General features: G+C 35.8%; 1 protein-coding gene across 4 annotated transcripts in view; it reads right to left on the reverse strand.

Moving 5' to 3' along the window:
- The window catches only part of LOC126752533 (neural cell adhesion molecule 1-A), a 196,555-nt gene that overhangs the window by 20,895 nt on the left and 155,382 nt on the right, over positions 1-20,278 (reverse strand). For all 4 annotated transcript variants that reach the window (XM_050463417.1, XM_050463416.1, XM_050463415.1 and 1 more), the window contains exons 13-16: positions 18,394-18,505; positions 16,852-16,933; positions 15,319-15,460; positions 2,289-2,470 (exon numbers count right to left, since the gene is read on the reverse strand). In XM_050463417.1, the coding sequence (XP_050319374.1) occupies positions 2,289-2,470; positions 15,319-15,460; positions 16,852-16,933; positions 18,394-18,505 (518 nt within the window). The remainder of the gene's footprint in view (positions 1-2,288; positions 2,471-15,318; positions 15,461-16,851; positions 16,934-18,393; positions 18,506-20,278) is intronic.

Consider the following 20,278-nt stretch of genomic DNA (forward strand, 5'->3'; position numbering starts at 1 on the left):
ACTGCAACCGCAGAGAATTATGTGGAAAAGTCCGATACCGATCTCGTATTGCCAGATTGCCGATTAAACGTGCGCGAGATATCATAAAAATCCCACGGGTCATATATTTACTCTGAATAATATTCAACACCAAAAACTCCGTAAGAAGCCGTTCGATACCAAGCAGGGTTTCAGAAAAGTAGGCTCTCTACCGTTTGACTTCTTCAATATACTGCTGATAAAAATAATACGAGCTGTAGAGTTAAATAGAGAACGTACAGTCCTGGCCTCAACGACCCCGCCGTTCGATCTGCTTTCTCCAAACTGAATACGGCAGCGTAGCCTATGGGTCTGATTGTGAACGAGGACAAGACGAAATATCTCTTGTCATCAAACAAATAGTCATCGCATTCACGACTTGGCTCACACGTCATTGTTGACAGTCATAACTGTGAATTTGTCGATAATTTCTCTAAATGGTTATAGGAATCTGCTATCCCAAACACTTTGACCAATTTGACGCTCAATTAAAGAAAAAGCGACTGTTTTTGTCTTGCACCATTTCTGTTCCCAAACTTGAAGGCCCGAAGTTTGAGTGCAGAAACAAAGTGAGGTCTCCACAGCGGTTTCTTACACAATACACCTATTCGTTATAAACTCGACATAACAGCCTACCATCGGTCAACTGGCCATCTACTGACAACACGCTTGAAGTAAAGGGATAAATAGATATTAGCGGCTTCTTCAGTAAAAGGCGTTTAACAGCCGCAGAAGTATTCTTTTTATAGATGAAAACATTTCAATGTTTAGAAGGGTTTTAATAAACAAAACGACAAAATCTACACAAAAACTTCCGAAGACGCAAATCTTACTGCTGTGATAGTTGGGTGTGGACTCTCATGTAAAGGTGTTACACCTATTCCCTTGTGTGAAAAAGGAGTTAAAACTGGTGCAAAAGTGTAGGAGCGGGATGATTTAGAAAGCGCCATAAAGCAGTTACTCAATACTCTTTTCGATGGAAAGCATTGCATTTTCAAGCGATATTCTGCTGAAGCAAGAAGTTTACCCGTTCGATGTTGCTTTGAATTCGGAAATCACTTGTGAGTTCAGAGATTAAACAAGGCGGCAACTAGGGATTATTGTCTGAAAGCTAGGGACAAGTATTTGGAGACGTACATTATGCATCTATTATTCTTGTAAGACCTTGTGGCACTGACAGTCTGTGAGATATAGGATAGCCGCTGCTACATATTCATTTTCAAGAAAGAACATTAAAGTGATATCAAATAGCATGTATTGTTATGCCACATGAACAGTAGGCAGTTATATAGTATTGATCAACTTTAGGTAACCGGTAGAACGCTAGTATATGTATATTAGGGTGATTCAAAAAAAATTTTTTTTTTTCGTTTGGTACTCGGAAAAATAGGTTCCTAGACACCTCTAAGAAAGCCTCTCCAAACATGAGTTTTTAATTGTAACGGGAAGGTCCTTCTACATACAGTTTTCTATTTTTTCTTATTATCAGATAGAAAAATTTATATCTCGCTTCCAACTACTTGAAAAAATATCTTGTTCCTTAGATTTTGTAGGAAATTTACTGCTCTATAAAAAAGGCCTACTATGATTTTTTCGTAAACCAAACGTTTAACTCGTGCATTTTTTTATTTCTTATGAATTTTATAACTCAATGAAAACAAATTATTATGAATGATGAAACTTATAAGCTTTCGTAGAGATGTCTAGGAACCTATTTTTCAGAGTACCAAACGAAAAAAAAAATTTTTTTTTTTTGATCCACCTTAATATGCATTGATGTTTGACGATGTAGATCTCGTAAACGCTTAACTTAATCGACAAATCATAGCATACCATTTTCATAGAGCAGTAAATTTCCTACAAAATCTAAGGAACAATATATTTTTTAAGTACTTGGAAGCGAGATATAAATTTTTCTATCTGATAATAAGAAAAAAATAGAAAACTGTATGTAGGAGGACCTTGCCGTTTCAATTTAAAACTCATGTTTGGAGAGGCTTTCTTAGAGGTGTCTAGGAACCTATTTTTCCGAGTACCAAACGAAAAAAATAAATTTTTTTTTTTTTAATCACTCTAATGTATATATATTAAAATAAAAACAACAACAACTTAAGTTTATATGTATATAAATAATAAATAGAATTTTAACTGAAAAGCTTTGCTCTCACAGCTCATGACTTTCGGCTTAGCAAGAACAAAACCATTCACTTATTATACGCTACAAATACAACAATAGCAATAACATTGACATTTGTTTGCAGCACACTCACCTGATTTGTATGCTGACGAGCCAATAATGAAATCCGACAGCAGATACAAAGGACTACGGCCCTTCTGATTGTAAGCATAAATACGCAATTTCAGTGAGTTGTTCTCCTGTGTCATCATTGATGTCAATGTATCGAGATTTTCCAGAGAAAACTGTGGCTCCTCAACGTTTGTCAAATTAAATCTGCAAAATAGATGGAAAGGGCAAAATACATAAATTCATAAGCATGGCAAAGCACATAATTATTGTGGTGAAATCGAAATGGGGGAAACGAAATCAAATGGTACAACAACAAAAGAGTGCAGAATGTTATTGTATTCGGCTTATATGTGAGTGACTGCGGATAAAAGCAGCAACAAAACCGTTTACAGTTGGCTTAAGCTTAAGCTAAATTTAAAATGCTCGAAGGCCTCTCAAAGCTGAACACATAAGCTCTTATGCGCATACATGCATACACACATACATGCTTACGCATACGACATGTGTGCCTACTTAGCTGCCCTTTTATGCACCCATTCGATTGCCTTTCATGCGCGTTTCGATTATTTCGCACTTTTGTGTGTTGCGGCACATTTTTGAAATGTTAGAAAGTCATTCGATTAAATGTCATTTAAATTGCCCACATGAAACGGTATATATATGTATATGTAAGTATAGATATGTACATGGCGTGCGTAACCACTGACGGTTGCGAGTGTAGGCGTTGTGTGCGTGAGTGTATTGGTATGCGTGCTCGCAGCAAATGCCAACTAAAAATTCGTTTCACACATTTGTGCAAAGATGCTTACGCGTTTACTTATGCATAATCCTTTTTTCGTGCGCCGATTCAGAGACCCACATTCATTGCGCATTATGTGCTTGTTTTCGCAACGACATTTCGCAGCACAATTTTCATTTTAGTTTTCCTTACTCTATTTTGTTGCTGTTTTCATTTGACTTATTTTTTGTTGTTTTTGCGTTACCAGCAATTTAATTTTCATGCTATTCGTACAATTTTCGGTTTAGCAGTTTTGTGTGTCTCCATTTTTGCGCTCTATATACACGCATATATGTACTTATATATATATGTAAATATACATATATGTATATGTATGTGTGCTATATGTATGTCGGTATATTTACTTGACCTTATTTCTTTGTCAAATATACATATATGACACGTTATACTATATACATACGTACATACATATGTACTAAAGTTGTTCGGCACTATAAATAGAATATCACATGATTCCAATAACGAGTAGAATTCCCGCTTTGAAAAGCAGGCAAATAATTCGTTTGTGTGCACAATGTGGAAAGTGTGTGTGTGCGCGCTAACGGCAAAAAGGTAAGTAATAAAATTGCAAAAGCGCGCGCACACAAACACCCATGCACACAGACGCAGCCGCACACATGAGGCGGCATTAAAATATAAAATGTTGCGTATACGCAGTGGCTAGAGTTGCCAATAGCAATCACACCACCATTCAATCCTTTAAAAATATTGAAATTGGTTTGGCTGCTAGTCTTTGAAATAAAAACGAAATTTGATTAGGTTTCCTTTGTGAAATCCGACGGAATATTTTTCAATATTTAAAATGCAAAATTGAGTATGACACAGAAAAAGCACATTTGAAAAATATTTAAAATCCACGCTGTGCAAAATTAATACAGAAATAATATATTTTTTGAATTAATGTTAATCCTCATTGATTAGACTCAGGTTTTAAGGAAGTTGAAGGACTTACGGCGCAATAGACTTTGAAAATATATCTCTCCAAGCCAATGTTTCCCTTTTTTTCCAATAATAAAACTTTTCTAAAGACAGCATCTCTTTTTTTATAATACGGACTATACTTTCCATATATAGGATATATTACAAGGTGTGTTCCAAAGTAGACAGGACTTTAAAACAAACAGAACAAATGATTTTTTCAGCAAAATCAATTTATTTAATTCCCGGCGATCACGGATTTTGATTAACCCACATGTTGATCGTCATTTATGTCCTCACGACCACTTTGAAAACGTTGTGACCCCTTGTGCACTTTGCTACGGGATAGGCAATCATCGTCATAAACTTGTTTCATCAATTGAAATGTTTCGGTAAAAGTTTTACTAATTTTAAAAGAAAATTTAATGTTGGCTCTTTGTCCGAAGCTCATTTACGCACCGATAACACAAACATACTGACACTTAACTTCACTTCCAATCAATGAAATGTCTTGAAATTCTCCAGTCGACATATATAGTACATATGTAGATGGCGCCACCAGGGGGCGCTAGGTTCAAAAAGTCCTGTTTACTTTGGAAAGCTCCTTGAATGAAAGCTAAAACTACCGGACTACCTTCTCGAAACACTCTTTCGTAATTTTCTTACATATAATATGAAAATAAAAATCCTTACTATTCTAACTCAATCAAGAATCTAACAACTTATTAATATAATAAATAGCAGTATTTTCAGTATATTTCAAAAATGTTTCATTATAAAAACAATAACTAAATTTCATGAAAACACAATGAGAAAAATAAATTAATTCCTAAATTTGTCAGAAGTAGGAGTTATCCGTATAAAATCATAGCTAATGTGGTAATGTGTAAGAAACCATTTTTTAATATCGCAATCCACATTTTTCAAAATTTTCTGAAAATGCTTTGCGTCAACTTTTGTGACCAAAAACTGACCATTATGTTTTGAAAATTATTTATTTTTAAAGGCGTCAATAGTATCCGGCTTATCTGTGTAAGCAAGTGACTTCACATAACCCCACAAAAAATAGTCTAGTTTCCTTAAATAAATTGATTATTTCATATGCTGTATGGCATGTAGCACCATTTGGTTGGAACTAAAGGTCTTTCACATCAAAATCATCCAAAGCAGGAGCGAAAAGAGCCGCAGCAAAAGATATTAGTCATGACTCTATAGTGTTTTCCATCGACTCTTATATTACTGCCGGTTTCATTTTTAACAAATATAGACTATGCTGCTTATGTCAGCAGAGGGTTTCGGCAAAGGGAAGATAATGTCGTCTCAACAGATGAAGGCACTAGGGGAAAGCACAACACTGGCCCTTCTTCCAAGGGACGGCGTTACAAAGAGGATTAATTTCACAAAGAATTTTAGAGTTACTCTCGGCAACAAGACAAAGTGGAATGACTCCACGCTTGACATACTGCTGAGAGACAGTACTATCCGGTGGTACACTGACGGCTCGAAAACACCGGAAGGCATTGGAGTAGGCATTGCGAAACCACCAACTTAGCGACAGTCAAGCGGCACTAAAAGCGATCTCAGCATATCAGGTTAAATCGCTTTTAGTAGAGGAGTGCATAGGAAAGCTAAACCGCCTATCAGTGTGCAATCGGGTACACCTAATCTGGGTGACGGGGCATAAAGGATCCAGCTAGAAAAGAGCTAGCCGACGAACTAGCCCGCACTTGTCCAACATGGGCATAGTCTCTTGCGCAAACTGCCGGTTCAGCGACTTGGAACAGGAAAAACCAGCATACCTGATTCTGGATTGTCCAGCAATTTGCAAAAGCAGGCTTAAGATCCTGGATTCCATCTACATGGACAGGGATCACATCACCTCAGTAGCCACCAGCAGGCTTCTGGAATTATTCAGGATGCTGGACCTTGATGACCAAATGTGATATAGAAGAGAGAACAATAGACCCTTGGTCGCAGTGCAATACCTTAGTATTAAATATCTATCTTATATTAAAGCCGGCTTCATTTTTGAACAGATATGGACCTGTGGTTCCACCTGCCCATAGCCTTGTTGGTCTCCATCACTTCACGGGCAACAATTTTGTTTGTTAACGTACACATTCAACCAAAGTTGAGCTTTATCACTAAATAAACGCTTCTTGTGAAAATCCATATCGGTCGCCGTCTTGTTTTGGGGCCATTGACCGAACTTGCGATGCGCTTGATGGTCGTTCGTCTTCAATTCTTGCACGAGTTTTATTTTGTAAGCCCGCAATCCAATAGGCTTCCTTAAAGTGAATGGACACAGCTCCAATTGTTGCGCACGATGGAGGATACACTTATTCAGGTATTTTTCGATAATCTGTTCCCCAACAGCAATACTGTTTCCGGTTCGCACTGTGCGTCGACTCCATCCATACCTGGTTGCTCGAACTACCGACACTGCTGTGCGTTTATGTCGACCAAATATTGGACGCTGTGCGAACTGAACCATGATTTTGGTAATAATATTGCACAATTTGCAAACGATGTTCCAGAGTACCAGTAAGTACTATATGTTCATTATAAAATTGCAAACTAAACTGGATATAAATTAAGTAACAGCTGGTAAGAGGACCTACTCCGAAAGGAATATTGCCTCATTGAGAGCCATGCGACAAGAAAAACTCCCTTTGCTATGGAAAATATGGAGAAATCAAGTAAGAAAGTTTCATATAACATCGCTTTTGAACATAGTTTTTAGAATGAATAATGAAAAGTCCTAGTGCTAGTAGACTCGTAAGCTCTCATTTTAAATATTGTGCGTTAATATTGCTTTTACATCCTCAATCCTTACAAATAATTTAAAATTATTATTAACTTTCTAAGGAATTCACTAAATATTCAAATGACTTCTCTTCTTACTAAAATTCTTGTGTGAAAATTTTGAGTGGGTGAAAAAGATGATGATAAAATAAGTTCTGACCCTCCAAAAATTAATGAATTTTTATAAAAGCACATAACTTACTCTGAAAGTTTACAAAGCAATTTAAGGGGGTATTCTGGTCTAGAAATTTAAAAAAAATCGAAATATTTTTTTTTATATTTTCAAAGCTCAACTATTCAAAAATATGTGTACAAGAGGATTTTTCAAAATTCAAATTATTTTCGGAGATATAGGCATTTTTCTGACCCGGCATCCCAACTTGTTCGGCCTTAGACTTAGACTGCCAAAAACTTTACGCGAAACTTTAAACGCGTTTTTCTCAAAACTGACTTTTTCGGAACGATACCACGATTTCTCAGGTTCTACTGGACCGATTTACTTGAAATTTTTATAGAGTCTTCTTTATAGGCTTGTCTATGGTTGGAACTAGCCCCATCCCCAAATTTTTATTTTTATTATTTTTAAAAAATTCGAAATATTCAGAAAAAGTGATTCAAAAGGCAGTCGCCATTTGGTGAAAAAAATTTTTCCCACTTTTCCGTAGTTCCGGCCATTGCGACATTATTCTAGATTAATAATCTTTTTTTTTGGTTTCAGATACGTGGAAATTTTAAGAGACCCCCCACTTCGTCAGCTCATACTTTTTGAAATTTTTAACTTTTTTAGTTTTTAAATTTTTTCTGTACTTTTCTAAAATTAACAAATAATTAATAAAAAATGGATATTAAAAATATTAATTGCTTTTTTTTTACGACACTTTAAAAATTACCTGAAATTCATGCTTCTAGACCAGAATACCCCTTAAGAAATTGAAATCGATCATATTCGAAACAAGCAATTTAACAAATGATAATGACCGATCTAGGAATAAATTTTGCAAGTGCTTGGGAGAGAAAAAACAGCATATCTCTTTTTGGTGGCTTCGAAGATATCTTAAATAATGTAGTTCAGAACAGATATTTTCACAATGCATAAATTCATAAATGCTCCTTAGCAACATGTGCATACGCCAGCGCCACTCTTATAAAAGCTTCTCTACTAAGTTCTGCAAAAAAATCTAAACCGAAGAAAATTTGTCTCTAATAAAAAAAAGTTGAAACAACTGTTACTAAACCTAGTATTTTGGCATCATCGTAGATTCGAGGCCACTGAAGTCGTTCTGCTGAAACTCGGAAACACACATGAGATATTCTCTCTCCATGTGAGTAGAAACGTACAATGCCCAAACCCATAAAAGCAGCCAACTCACACATACGTACGAAAAAGGACTCTTAATTCCCGATTACACACACGCATATGCACAAGGCCAGTATACCTTGGTATTTGCATTGAATGTCCATAACCGCCAGGACCCATACAATCAGCCGGAAAGCGAGCAAGGCAACCAGCAGCTGAAATGAACAACCAATCAAACAAATGGTGCGTTCGCCAATCGACCATACGCCAAAGCAACCAGTCAACCCAGCTTCCCTTAATGTCTTTTCAATCATGACCTCAATTTGAATTTGATTATTGTATTTGGCGTCGTACAACCAACACACATACACACACACCCACACACAAACACACGCAATGCCAGCATCAAAGCAGTTGGAAAAGCCAACAGGCGTTCAATACAGAACTGTGCTAAAACCGAATCAACGGTAACTCAAACATAGCCCGAACGTATCGACTTGACTAGGCTTAAATATAGGATGCGCACACACACACACGCGCACGCACTGCCAACAAGGAAAATTGTACGTCAAGCCAAATTGAAGAAAGAATCTGCACGCATACCATGCATCTGCGCATTCATGCAAAAGAGCACATCAATTTCTCTGTACTACTCGCCAAGCGTGAGTGTTTTTCCTAGGATATTGGGAGCGAGCGAATTGAAAAAGCATCTGGTGCGTTTTTTCATTTTTTCATCTCTTTAAATACATTTGTGTTTCTTGATAGAAAAATTTATGTTATCCAAAATGGTCTCAGAAAGTATGTACATATATACATATGTACATATGTATTCAAGTATGTACGTTACATCTAAGTAAAACTTTTCTCTACAAATCTTGACCTACAGTGTTGTGAATAATTGTTCAGTTTAACAACTATATCTTATTAAAAATATTGAGCAATCTTTGGTATTTACTTATGCAGACGTACATACTACTGTAGAAAAAAACAAGTCAGACTCTTTAATATAAATTTTGCGCGAAAAACCATTTGTCGAAATATTTTCAAGTTGGTATGAGTGTCACTGACATCTGTGCCAAATGTCACATCAAAATAATCATTAGTGTGTAGTATACGCTTGCGTTTCTGAAATGCATAAAGTGCATTTCCGCCGATTGTTACGATGAGTGAAATTAATCAACAAAGAAGTTCCATTAAATGTTGTGTACGAAATCAAATTTCTGGTGCCGAAACGTTCAGAATGTTGGAAAAGGCATTCGGTGATAATTGTTTGTCGTGTGTGTGTGAGCCGAAGCTGTCAGCAAGTAAAAAATCAAGGTTATGATGATATTTTTCTTTGATTATCGAGGTGTGGTCTCAATTCCTACCGACCGACCAAACTGACAAGAAGGAATACTATTTGAGGGCTTTGTGTCATTTGCTATTCCGAAAACTCGACTGATTCTTCGTGAGACTTTCGCCAAATGTTCAACCAATATCACTCCGCAACCAGCGCTCTCGTCTGATTTAGCTCCGTGTGACTTCTGGCTATCAACACACTCAAACGACCGCTCCGGGGAAACCGACTTGAAGAAATTAAATGTGAATCGCCACGCGCATTGAAGACTAATCCGGGAGTTGACTTTAATAACTGTCTTGAAAATGGAAAAAACGTTGGCACAAGTGTATTGGATCCAAGAGAGATTACTTAGAGGGGGGACGATATAGATTTTGAAGATTAAATTAAGAATTTTCAAACTATGACCAAAGTCTCACTATTTTTTGCTCACAGTAGTATATTAGGAGTATACCATATACGAGTATTATTAAATCATCTTAAGTGATTTTTACAAGCAAAGATTTCAAAATGAAAGTTATTCGCACACAAAGCACTTCCACTTTTGGAACAACTGGACATATAGCAAAAGTCTTTCAAGAAATCAGGAAAACCGCCGAAGACGGATCACACTTCACCACTGCATTATTGAGTACCCAAGACATCAGTTTGAAAAGTCATCCACCGTATTAATCCTGACTTCTCACCGAATGCCTGCTTTTTATTTTCGTTCGAAAAAGATAAACCAATAGGTCAGCATTCTTCGACAGCTGATGTGGCGTTTGATGCGTGCAGAACACATGTTTTGGAGATACCAAGTGGAAAAAATTATTCGGAAATCGGTTCAACTAATGCAAACGTATGCAGAGAATATTTTGAAAAAAAAACAATCTTTGATGCATAAATTTGTTTTTGTTCTCTAATCCGGAATTATAAAAGACTACATACGTATACTAAAACTGTTAATCACACAGTAAACCTGAAGACCAGGAGGTGACATAACATCCTCTTAAGAAAATTAATAATTCTAATGACAAGGGAATGCAAATTAAGCATTGACTTATGTATAATAAATATATCTTAATTCCAAATCTCAATAAAGATTACATTTTCCTCATGATGTCTTTAGTTTTCACACAACCCAGACGCTTACAATGCATTGCGTTTTTATAGCGTATTTGAAGTGCGAATGGTAGTAAATAATCCTAAATTAAAGTTAATGTTAAAGTCGCAAGCTGACTAGTAAGAAACGTGACCCTTTTATCTAGTAAAAAAAATAAAACCATATTAACTTTGATTGAAGACTATAGAGGTTTGTTGAAGTCCAAAAGACAATGGAAATCTCTCAATTGACTGTTAAAGTGCGAATATGATAGAAAAGACATATTCTTTATTATATATTGGTTAATAATTATTAAAGGAACTAATCTTCATTCCTTAAAGACATGTATAAGGTAGTGAGAAGCTCCGATTCATAAATAAGATTTATAATCAAAATCAATATTCTTGTACTCACAGGGAGACCCAACTTATTGCACACTCCCGAATCTGTCCTGTTGTATGATTCGAAGTTCTAAGTTTTTTCAATAATATTGGGTAGTCGAAAAAGTCTTTTCGTATTTCTAATCAAACTTCATCTTATTTTCTTTTAAATTTATAACAATAAATAAATAAACAAATTTGTGCCATTTTGGTCGACCACTTTTTGCCATTTTTCCACCAGAGACATTATTCCAACAATGTAAATCGAAATTTCAAAATTTCTAGAACGGAAGCAAGCGAGCCATCGTTGTGCGACACGAACTGATACTGCATCGTCTCCGCAATCTTCCCAAGTTTCTTTGGTGGCTTGACTGGCATTCTTCCTTTTTTATACAAAAATTTCAAAATATAGCTATATGGAAATATATTTTCTTCATTATTTTCACTCATTTTGGAACAGATGGAACCTTTTTTCAACTTCCCCGAATATATAGTACTTTTTTGGTGAAGCTTAAAGTCTCACCTTTCCAACAATATATGGTATGACCCAATATGATTGATAGCACTGGAGATATACGACTGCAACGACATCCGTTGACACTATACGAAAAGACTTTTTCGACTACCCAATATTTTGCTCAAAATTGTAAAGAAATATATACGAACGAGTACAAAGCAAAGCAGGAAAGTGTCACATGGTAAGCTCTTACTTGTGTAGCGTGTTGTTAATTCGTGCATGCATACATATGTATGTTCATAGCACAACAGTTACATTACATGTATATGCCGCAGCTTTGTAAAATTTTCAAAATACCATACATAAAATTGTTTATGCAAACACAGTAGGCTCAAAATTTAAAAATCCACACAAACAGAAATATGTACACATACACAGAAATATTCACACACTTATCCACAAAACATGTTCACTAGACGCACACGCGGGTATAACTTCACCCTTTACCCGCACTATGTATTATATTTCTAGCATTGAGACCTGTCCCAACAATGTTGTCATTTATGCATATCCACATGGGTCTATAACGTACATATATGATTGTATGTGCGCATCTATGTAAACAAGAACATATAAAAGTCGTAAATTTTTATAGCATTATTTTCTTCATTTCCTCGGGGTTTTGACATTTTTACGACTATATGAAAATAATATGCCTAAAACAAGCAGATAAGGTGTTTGTTGGAAAATCCAGAATTTAAAGAAATCAAAATTTCAAATATTTAGGATATTTTGAATCCATTGTGACTAAGTTAATACAGTGCACTCGCGGTAACGTGAACACCGTCTAACGTGAACACCGGCTAACGTGAACACGCTTTTTTTTACATTGACTACTCTGTAACGTGAACATACTTACTTAGAAAGCTCAGTAACGTGAACAAACTTTTTGTTCACTACACTTTTTATTAACATACGGAAAACACTGAATACATAAAATTTTCTTTTTTAAGTTCGGGGAATCCCCTTCTTCTTCTTAATTGGCGCAGACACCGCTTACGCGATTATAGCCGAGTTAACAACAGCACGCCAGTCGTTTCTTCTTTTCGCTACGTGGCGCCAATTGGATATTCCAAGCGTAGCCAGGTCCTTCTCCACCTGGTCCTTCCAACGGAGTGGAGGTCTTCCTCTTCCTCTGCTTCCCCCGGCGGGTACTGCGTCGAATACTTTCAGAGCTGGAGTGTTTTCGTCCATTCGGACAACATGACCTAGCCAGCGTATCCGCTGGCTTTTAATTCGCTGAACTATGTCAGGGGAATCCCCTAATATTGAAAAATTTGCGCAAATTTTTACCATATGACAACGACTTACTTCAGTTGAAGGTTTTTTCTTTCGCGGAGTGATCAATCAATCGGAATGAATTCTAAAAAATCGAAGTGTTTGCAATTAAAAGAAAAAGCAGACATTTCAGACAGTCTGAAAAAAGGAACAAGTGTGACTAACTCAGCAAAAAAATATAATGTCGCTAAGTCAACTATATGCAGTATTAAAAAGAAAAAAGAAGCCATTTTAAAATGCGTGAATAATACATACCAAGGACCGGGAAAAAGAAAAACTTTAAAATCGTCAGAGCTTCCAGCTATGGAAAAAAGTCTATGTATACCTTTGGTTCATCCGGATGCGCGAAAGGAATTGTCCTGTAAGTGGATTAATGCTAAAAGAAAAGGCCAAGGAATTGCATTCCCTACTTAAAGAAAACGCGACCGGATTCAATGCTAGTGACGGATGGCTCCAGAGATTTAAGAAAAGATACGGAGTTAGAATGCTTAAAGTATCTGGAGAAAAACTCTCATCGCAGCCTCAATTGGTTGATCCATTTAAACTGAAACTAAAACAAAAAATTGAGGAAATGGAGTTATGTAATGACCAATTGTATAATGCTGACGAATCTGGTTTATTCTGGAAGCTTTTGCCAGATAAGACCTATGTATCATCGCATGAAAAAACTGCTCCAGGAACAAAGACGGAGAAGCGGCGTATAACATTTCTCTCTTGCGCAAATGCATCGCGTGCACATAAACTTAAACTTTTAGTAATTGGTAAGGCAAAAAATCCACGCAGCTTTAAACACTTTAGTTGCCCTACGGATTATAAGAACTCGAAATCAGCCTGGATGACGTCTGCCATTTTTAAACATTGGTTCCATCAAACAAACAATTTTTTCGCTTAATTAATAATTATTATAAATTCTTGCTTTTGGCCAGGTAAGATTGTTTCTAAAGCGAAAGAACTTACCACAAAGGCACTTTTACTTATTGACAACGCTCCCAAGTGAAGCAGAATTAAAAACTGAAGATGGAAATATAATTGCCATGTTCATGCCGCCAAATGTCACCCCTCTTATCCAACCTATGGATCAAAATGCGATTAAAATAACGAAGTTATATTACAGAAACAGTTTGTTGGTTTCAATAGCAGCAAAAAACTTAGATTTGCTTGAATCAATGAAAAATGTAACGTTGAAAGATGCTGTTACCCTTTTATCTGTCGCGTGGGATCGGGTCTGCACAGAAACTCTTGCCAATTGTTGGAAAAACATTTTAAGTTTAATGGGAAACGAGGAGGACCCTGAATATAACATTCCATTAAGTATCCTGAAAGACAAATGGAGTGCAGAAATAAACTCTTTAATGCGAATGTCAGTTGATCTCCTTCAGGACTTGAGTCCTCAGGTAGAAGTTTTACGACACACTTTGATATCATTATTACTTTTTTCTATTTTAGGTCGAGTTTACATTGACAATGGTTCGAGAGTGGAACGATGACCCTTGTGTTGATGATACCACCGAAATCCATGAAATTGAAGAAAGTGACGATGATGATTGTATTGCCGAAGACCCCATAAAGAAAATTGCCGCAAGTGAGGCAGTTGAAATCTTTAACAAGGCATTGCAATGCAATCTATTGTGAAATTTTATTCGCAATTTAATATGTATGTTCATACCCATGAACATACTAATGGCAATAATAAAATACTTTTACATTTAAATGTGTAAAAATCCTGAATTTAGCAATTTGAAGTTATTTTGCGTCTTCAAATTCGACAATCGCTAACGTGAACATTTTCACTAACGTGAACTCCCTTGGTTTTAATTAGTTCACGTTACCGCGAATGCACTGTAAATATACTTGTATTTATATAAAAATATATACTTAAATAAAATCTTCTTGGTTCAAAGTAATAACGTTTACTTTATTTTTATTTTTGTATATGTGACCTGGTCTACGAAAAGGGAGCTAACGTGCGAAAACTAGTTTTCTGGGAAACAGCTGTTAAAAATAAACAACTCGTTTCGTCAACTAAAAAGTGAAAATTGATTTTTTGACACCTAAGCCCCCTTTCCGTAGACCAGGTCACATATAATAAACTCAATATAAATAGTACTTAGCAAATTACTGCTGACAAATGTCAAAAGTATTCCATTAATAACTCTTAAATTCCAGAAAAAACTATAGCGACAACTATAATCTAATTTTCACCTAGCTAGATAACGCTGAAATAAATAAACCGATGAATGAAAAGTACTTTTAACTGCGTTATTTACTTATTTAGTGGTCTTTCATATCTTATTTGACAATTTTTAAATTGTGTTGAACTTTTCGAGAAACAAATTTCGCAAATATTAGGTAAAAAACCTTATATTATTAAAGTAAACTGCTGACAAAGAGGCTATTAAGGGCAGACCATTCAAAAATTTAAAGCAAATGCTAGCTGTCTTTGCCGTCTCTCTAACAGAAATATATAGTACTAAGTTACAACTGACGCAGATTGCATTAAATAAGATGACAAATATAATTTGACAACTGCAGTCGGTTGGCTTTCAATCTGTTCTTCGTATAAATGGTGCAATTAGTTTCTGTATTTAAAAATATTTTTAATGTTTGTCAGAATACAATTTATACAGTCACTTTCACTTACCTTGTTAGTCCTGTGCGGGCAGAGAACATCTCGAGTACGAAAATCTGTGGTAATCCACCATCATAGCCGGGAATGCATTGAATGTCGACACTGACATCCGTGCGATTAACGATGGAGCAATTTGAAACGCCATTGGGCAGGGCTGGAAGAACAAAGAAAATATATAATTATATGAATTATTCTGGTCAGCCTGCACGCCATACATAGATCTACTGGTAGTTAGTAATGATATAAATATAATAGGTTGTCAAAAAAGTTTTGCGGTATTTTCGCTAGTTGGCGCTGAAAGCGCGTAGTTCTAGTTTTATTCGTCGCATCGGATCATGCTATACCTTTTTGGAAAGCTCATTTCACGCGCTAACACGTGTTTGATTGATTGTCGTTTCTTTTAAGTCGTTCGTGAGTTATAGCGTCGCAAACATGGAGCAAAATAAAGAGAAAATACGGCATATTTTACAGTACTACTACGATAAAGGCAAAAATGCATCCCAAGCCGCCAATAAAATTTGTGCAGTTTATGGACCTGATACAGTTTCCATTTCCACCGCACAATGATGGTTTCAACGTTTTCGTTCGGGTGTAGAGGTGGTCGAAGATGCGCCACGCTCCGGAAGGCCTGTCGTCGAAAATTGCGATAAAATCGCTGAATTGGTCAAAAAAGACCGGCATAGTAGCAGCCGTAGCATCGGTCAAGAGCTGGGCATGAGTCATCAAAAATTCATTTCAATTTCAATAAAAAAAAAATTCAATAAAAATACGGCAAGACTTTTTTGTCAACCCATTATAATAAATGTAAAACAAAAGATATATATTTGAGAATTTATATTTAATGGTATGAATAAAGGCAGTTGAAAGATGAATTTATTAATTATTTATTATTAAGATTACTTCTCATAGTAATTATTTTGTTAATTGAGTATTTGCAGTATTCATATTTGACTACTACAAATTCATCCCGAAGGTAAAAAATATATGTAAATTTATTAATATCTTGTCATATGTATATATTTACTTCAGAAAGACAAAAGAATCATGACTATAATTCAATAACATAGAGTACAAGATTTTAATACACTATATCGTAAAAGAAGTGACTATCCAGTTAGTTACCCAGTAACGTTACCAGAGATTTCTGTAAAGTTATCGGGGTTTCTACGAGGCCCAATTGACATTTCTAAACGAAACCCTTGTGCACGTTTGTGCGTTCTTCTCTTTCTTTTGCAAAGACCTTATGAGTTGTAAGCTAATTAATTCAATGAACTTGTATTGTAGTTTCGGTAGTCGTGACTTGCTGGAGAACTGCAAGACTTTTGTAGCATTTATAAGAAAAACCATCTTTCACTCATGACAGCACGAACTAATGTACGCTTCTGTTAAGCGCAGTTCCAAAAATTAATGTTTGAAAACTGTCGAAATATCTCTATTTATTTCAGCCATTCTTTCCCTCTTTAGACAGAAGCTCACAAGTGAGCGAATTCACATTACCTTCTGGATTTCTTTAATAATGTTTCTACTACGGAATTTTTTACTTACCCGCCAGCACTACTTGGAACAGACAAGGCTGATTTTGTGTACCAACTTCATTGGAAGCCCAACAGGATAGAGTGCCGTAATCCTGAAAACAAAGATGCAGCAAACACAGGAATTTAATAAATAAAGAAAAGTAAGTTATATATGTAAATAAAATATTGATTCATATGGTATTTATAAAAACTAAGTTTTTAGCGATTTTAAAATGGAATGTGTTCAAAATGAATACGGAAGTTTTATTTGTTTTCTCTCAAACTACCTTGGAAACTTGACAAAACAAATTTCCTCAAACTCTAAGTTACAATGAGCGTCTAGATTGATATTTTAATATTTTTTAACTGACTTATACACACATAAATTCCCCCTAAAGACCATAATTTCTGAAATTTTCAAGTTTGATTTTTAAATTTTTGTTACTGAATACTTAAGATTACATATCAAGAATTACGGTATATTTTATAAAAGCCTTCCATTACTGACATTTTCAAACAACTTCTACCGTTGTTTGCGCGCTTTTAGACTTTCAACAAAAGAATTGTTTGTCAAAAAGCACACTATAGAGACCTAAAACCATTATTCAATCGATCGAATCGTAAGGAAAATGGTATCCCTTTCTCATTCTTTGTAGTATTGGAGCGTTCGTGTCGTCCAGACTCAGCCGTAAAACTTTAAACACGATTCTCTCGAAATCGGTTACTTCGAAGCGGCTTCTCAGTATCATTATCTAGTAAAATGTGAACGATTTTTTATTTTGCCTTGACAACTAATACTCTCACGCTAAGTTATACTTTTTCATCAACACATAACCGTTGTATGATGAGTATTAAATAACTGTTATCAAATAACTCGTCTTTTGTAATAGAAAAATGTAAATATAACGATTATTTTGGGAAGAAAAAATAAAAACCAAATTTAAGAATCTTTGACATATTTGTCTAGCCTCAAAAAGACAAAAATTTTCTATTTCTATACTACGTATATCCTTCATTATGATCCTTGGTTATTTATACTTTTTTCTGTACAAAATTGAATGCTAGGTTTTCGGCCAAAAATTTAAGCATTTAAAAAATACGCCATTTTGTGAAAAAGTGAGGTTAAGCTAAAGTGCATGCGCTTTTATTTTTATTAACAGGCTATGTGAGATATGATCGTGTTTTTTTATATTCTTAGTTCCTAGAATCTCAATCGCTCATCCAGAACTTTTTAAAAATTTGAATCCGAAGTTTAGCCCAGTAGCCCTTACTTTGTATCAGAATATCTAGAATTTTTTTAAATGTTTAATAAAAATTTTTGATTCCATTTTCCTTACTTTCAACATATGTAATTTGTAATGTAAATCTTTTAATGGTCTTGGACTAGTTTAACCTCTTAAAGGTTGGTGCGCTTCCAAGACGAAATGCAAAACGTCAAATAATTCTTCTCAATATCTTAGGCTCTTAAACAAACAGAGAGGATCTGACTATACTTTTAAGTGGTGGATGTCATTCGAGTGGTGTAGCCTGGATAAAACTTACATAAATTTATTAGCAACCACCCTTTACTTACCTGGTCCGATATGGGTGTGTACTTGAGCACACTTCTGCTGTCATTTACGCTAAATCGTTCACTGCCAACATCCAATGTTTCACCCGAATTGTTGAACTTCCAACGAAAAGTTCTGCAAGAAATGCGTAAGTGTTTAATAATTTATGAAAAAAGTTAACACAAATTCCCACACGATTCGTCTTGTGCGATAAAATCGTGTTAAATAACTGAAATTAATTGCCGAAATTTGTACAGCAATATCTCAAAAATATTTTATGGCCCCTGTTTAATGTCAAAGTAACACTTCAGCTAATTAATTTATGACATTAGCTAATTATAACAAACTTTAATTTATAAATCACCTAAAGGCAACGGATTGTGCGCCATTAATTATGACAGTCTCTATGACTATAAATGTTTATATGTTAGGACGAGGGCGGTGCGATAAGTAATTGATGATGACGATTTTAAGCTTTTTAAGTGCCTAAACCATCGATTAACTGACTGATTCAATTTGCCTAAAAAAATTTTTTCTGAAGGTTTGCAAAGTAGACTTCCAATAACTTCTTCATTCGACTCAAATTGGTTGCGACGAGTGATTTTTTAAAGATTGTAAAAAAATGAAGTCATAGTGGACTCAGTCTGGAGCAACCTATGTTTGAGTCAGCAGTTCTTAGCCTCATTCGACCAAATTTTCCATACCGGTGGCGGTGACACGTGAAAACCGGCCCAATAATAGTAAAAGTGCTTTAGTTAGTTAATGTAGATCATAACTTGTGATTCCCCAAAAACGGTAGCCATCCCCTTTCCGGCCGATAGGATAATCAGCGCTTTCTTTTTTGTGCTCTTACTTGCAGAACTCTATCAATATTTCAACTACTCTGAAGAAATTAACTGCAAGCTCCTTTAGATTTTGTTTAACCATCGTCAAACACTGCAGTGATGCGGCCTCAGGCTTAAGAATCTCCAAATCCACTAGCAACGAATGATCGATAATGTCTAAGGTCCATGGACGCCCACACTTCCGCAAGCTTTCAAAACCAAACTATTACAACGATCCGCCTCAAAATTTTGTGAATAAACGGCAAGAATGTACTACTAACTATTTCTTTCTTACTTCATCATCTTCCGCCGAGGCTAAGTACTTGTCGGACAGCCCCCGTTTGTAGGTAAAACAAAACGCACATATTTAAGAATATATAGTATGTTTGTATGTGTCTTAATGCCCTGCAGTGGTAGTTGCCACAATAACTGGAATAGGGTTAGCATTTGCCGCCGCCCACTATATAATTTCCCTGGTTCACTACACTCCCCAATCGTACGCAGTGAGTATTTTGACGAATTGCTTAGTTAGGTGTCGCACAGTCCATAAATACTTACACACATAGGTGAACACTTCATTTTGACACTGGGCCCAAAATGTCTACACCCAATTACAAATGATGAATGAGCTCTAGAACTGCCTCATCCAAGCACATTCCGCTTCCTTATACAGATCTTAAATAACAATCGAACTTAGTGAAGTGGTAAGGAGACCCGTCCTTATAGGTAGTAAGGTTGTATGTGGTTGACGCGTTCCTTCTTCCATTCATCCATTCATTCATTCATTCAATTAGAGCTCATAGGTATTTGTGTGCGGCAAAGCAATTGGACAGCGAAAATTAATTACTATTTGTTTCCGGCTATAGCTCTTCGTAGGCGCACCGCACGACAACCCCACTGAAATACCGGCCAACACAAGCACACATACATTCGCATATCAAATGTGTACACGTGTAAGCTTTAATGAGACAAAGTTTAGTTGGCAACGTAACAAGCAGGAAGTAAAAGTTTCACACTCAACACCCGCACACAGGTGCGATTGTCGCTTCAACAACCGTTTCTGCCGCCTGCCCCGGCACACAAA

The sequence above is a fragment of the Bactrocera neohumeralis genome, chromosome 3 (assembly GCF_024586455.1).
Source record: "Bactrocera neohumeralis isolate Rockhampton chromosome 3, APGP_CSIRO_Bneo_wtdbg2-racon-allhic-juicebox.fasta_v2, whole genome shotgun sequence".
In the NCBI taxonomy this organism is placed as follows: domain Eukaryota; kingdom Metazoa; phylum Arthropoda; class Insecta; order Diptera; family Tephritidae; genus Bactrocera; species Bactrocera neohumeralis.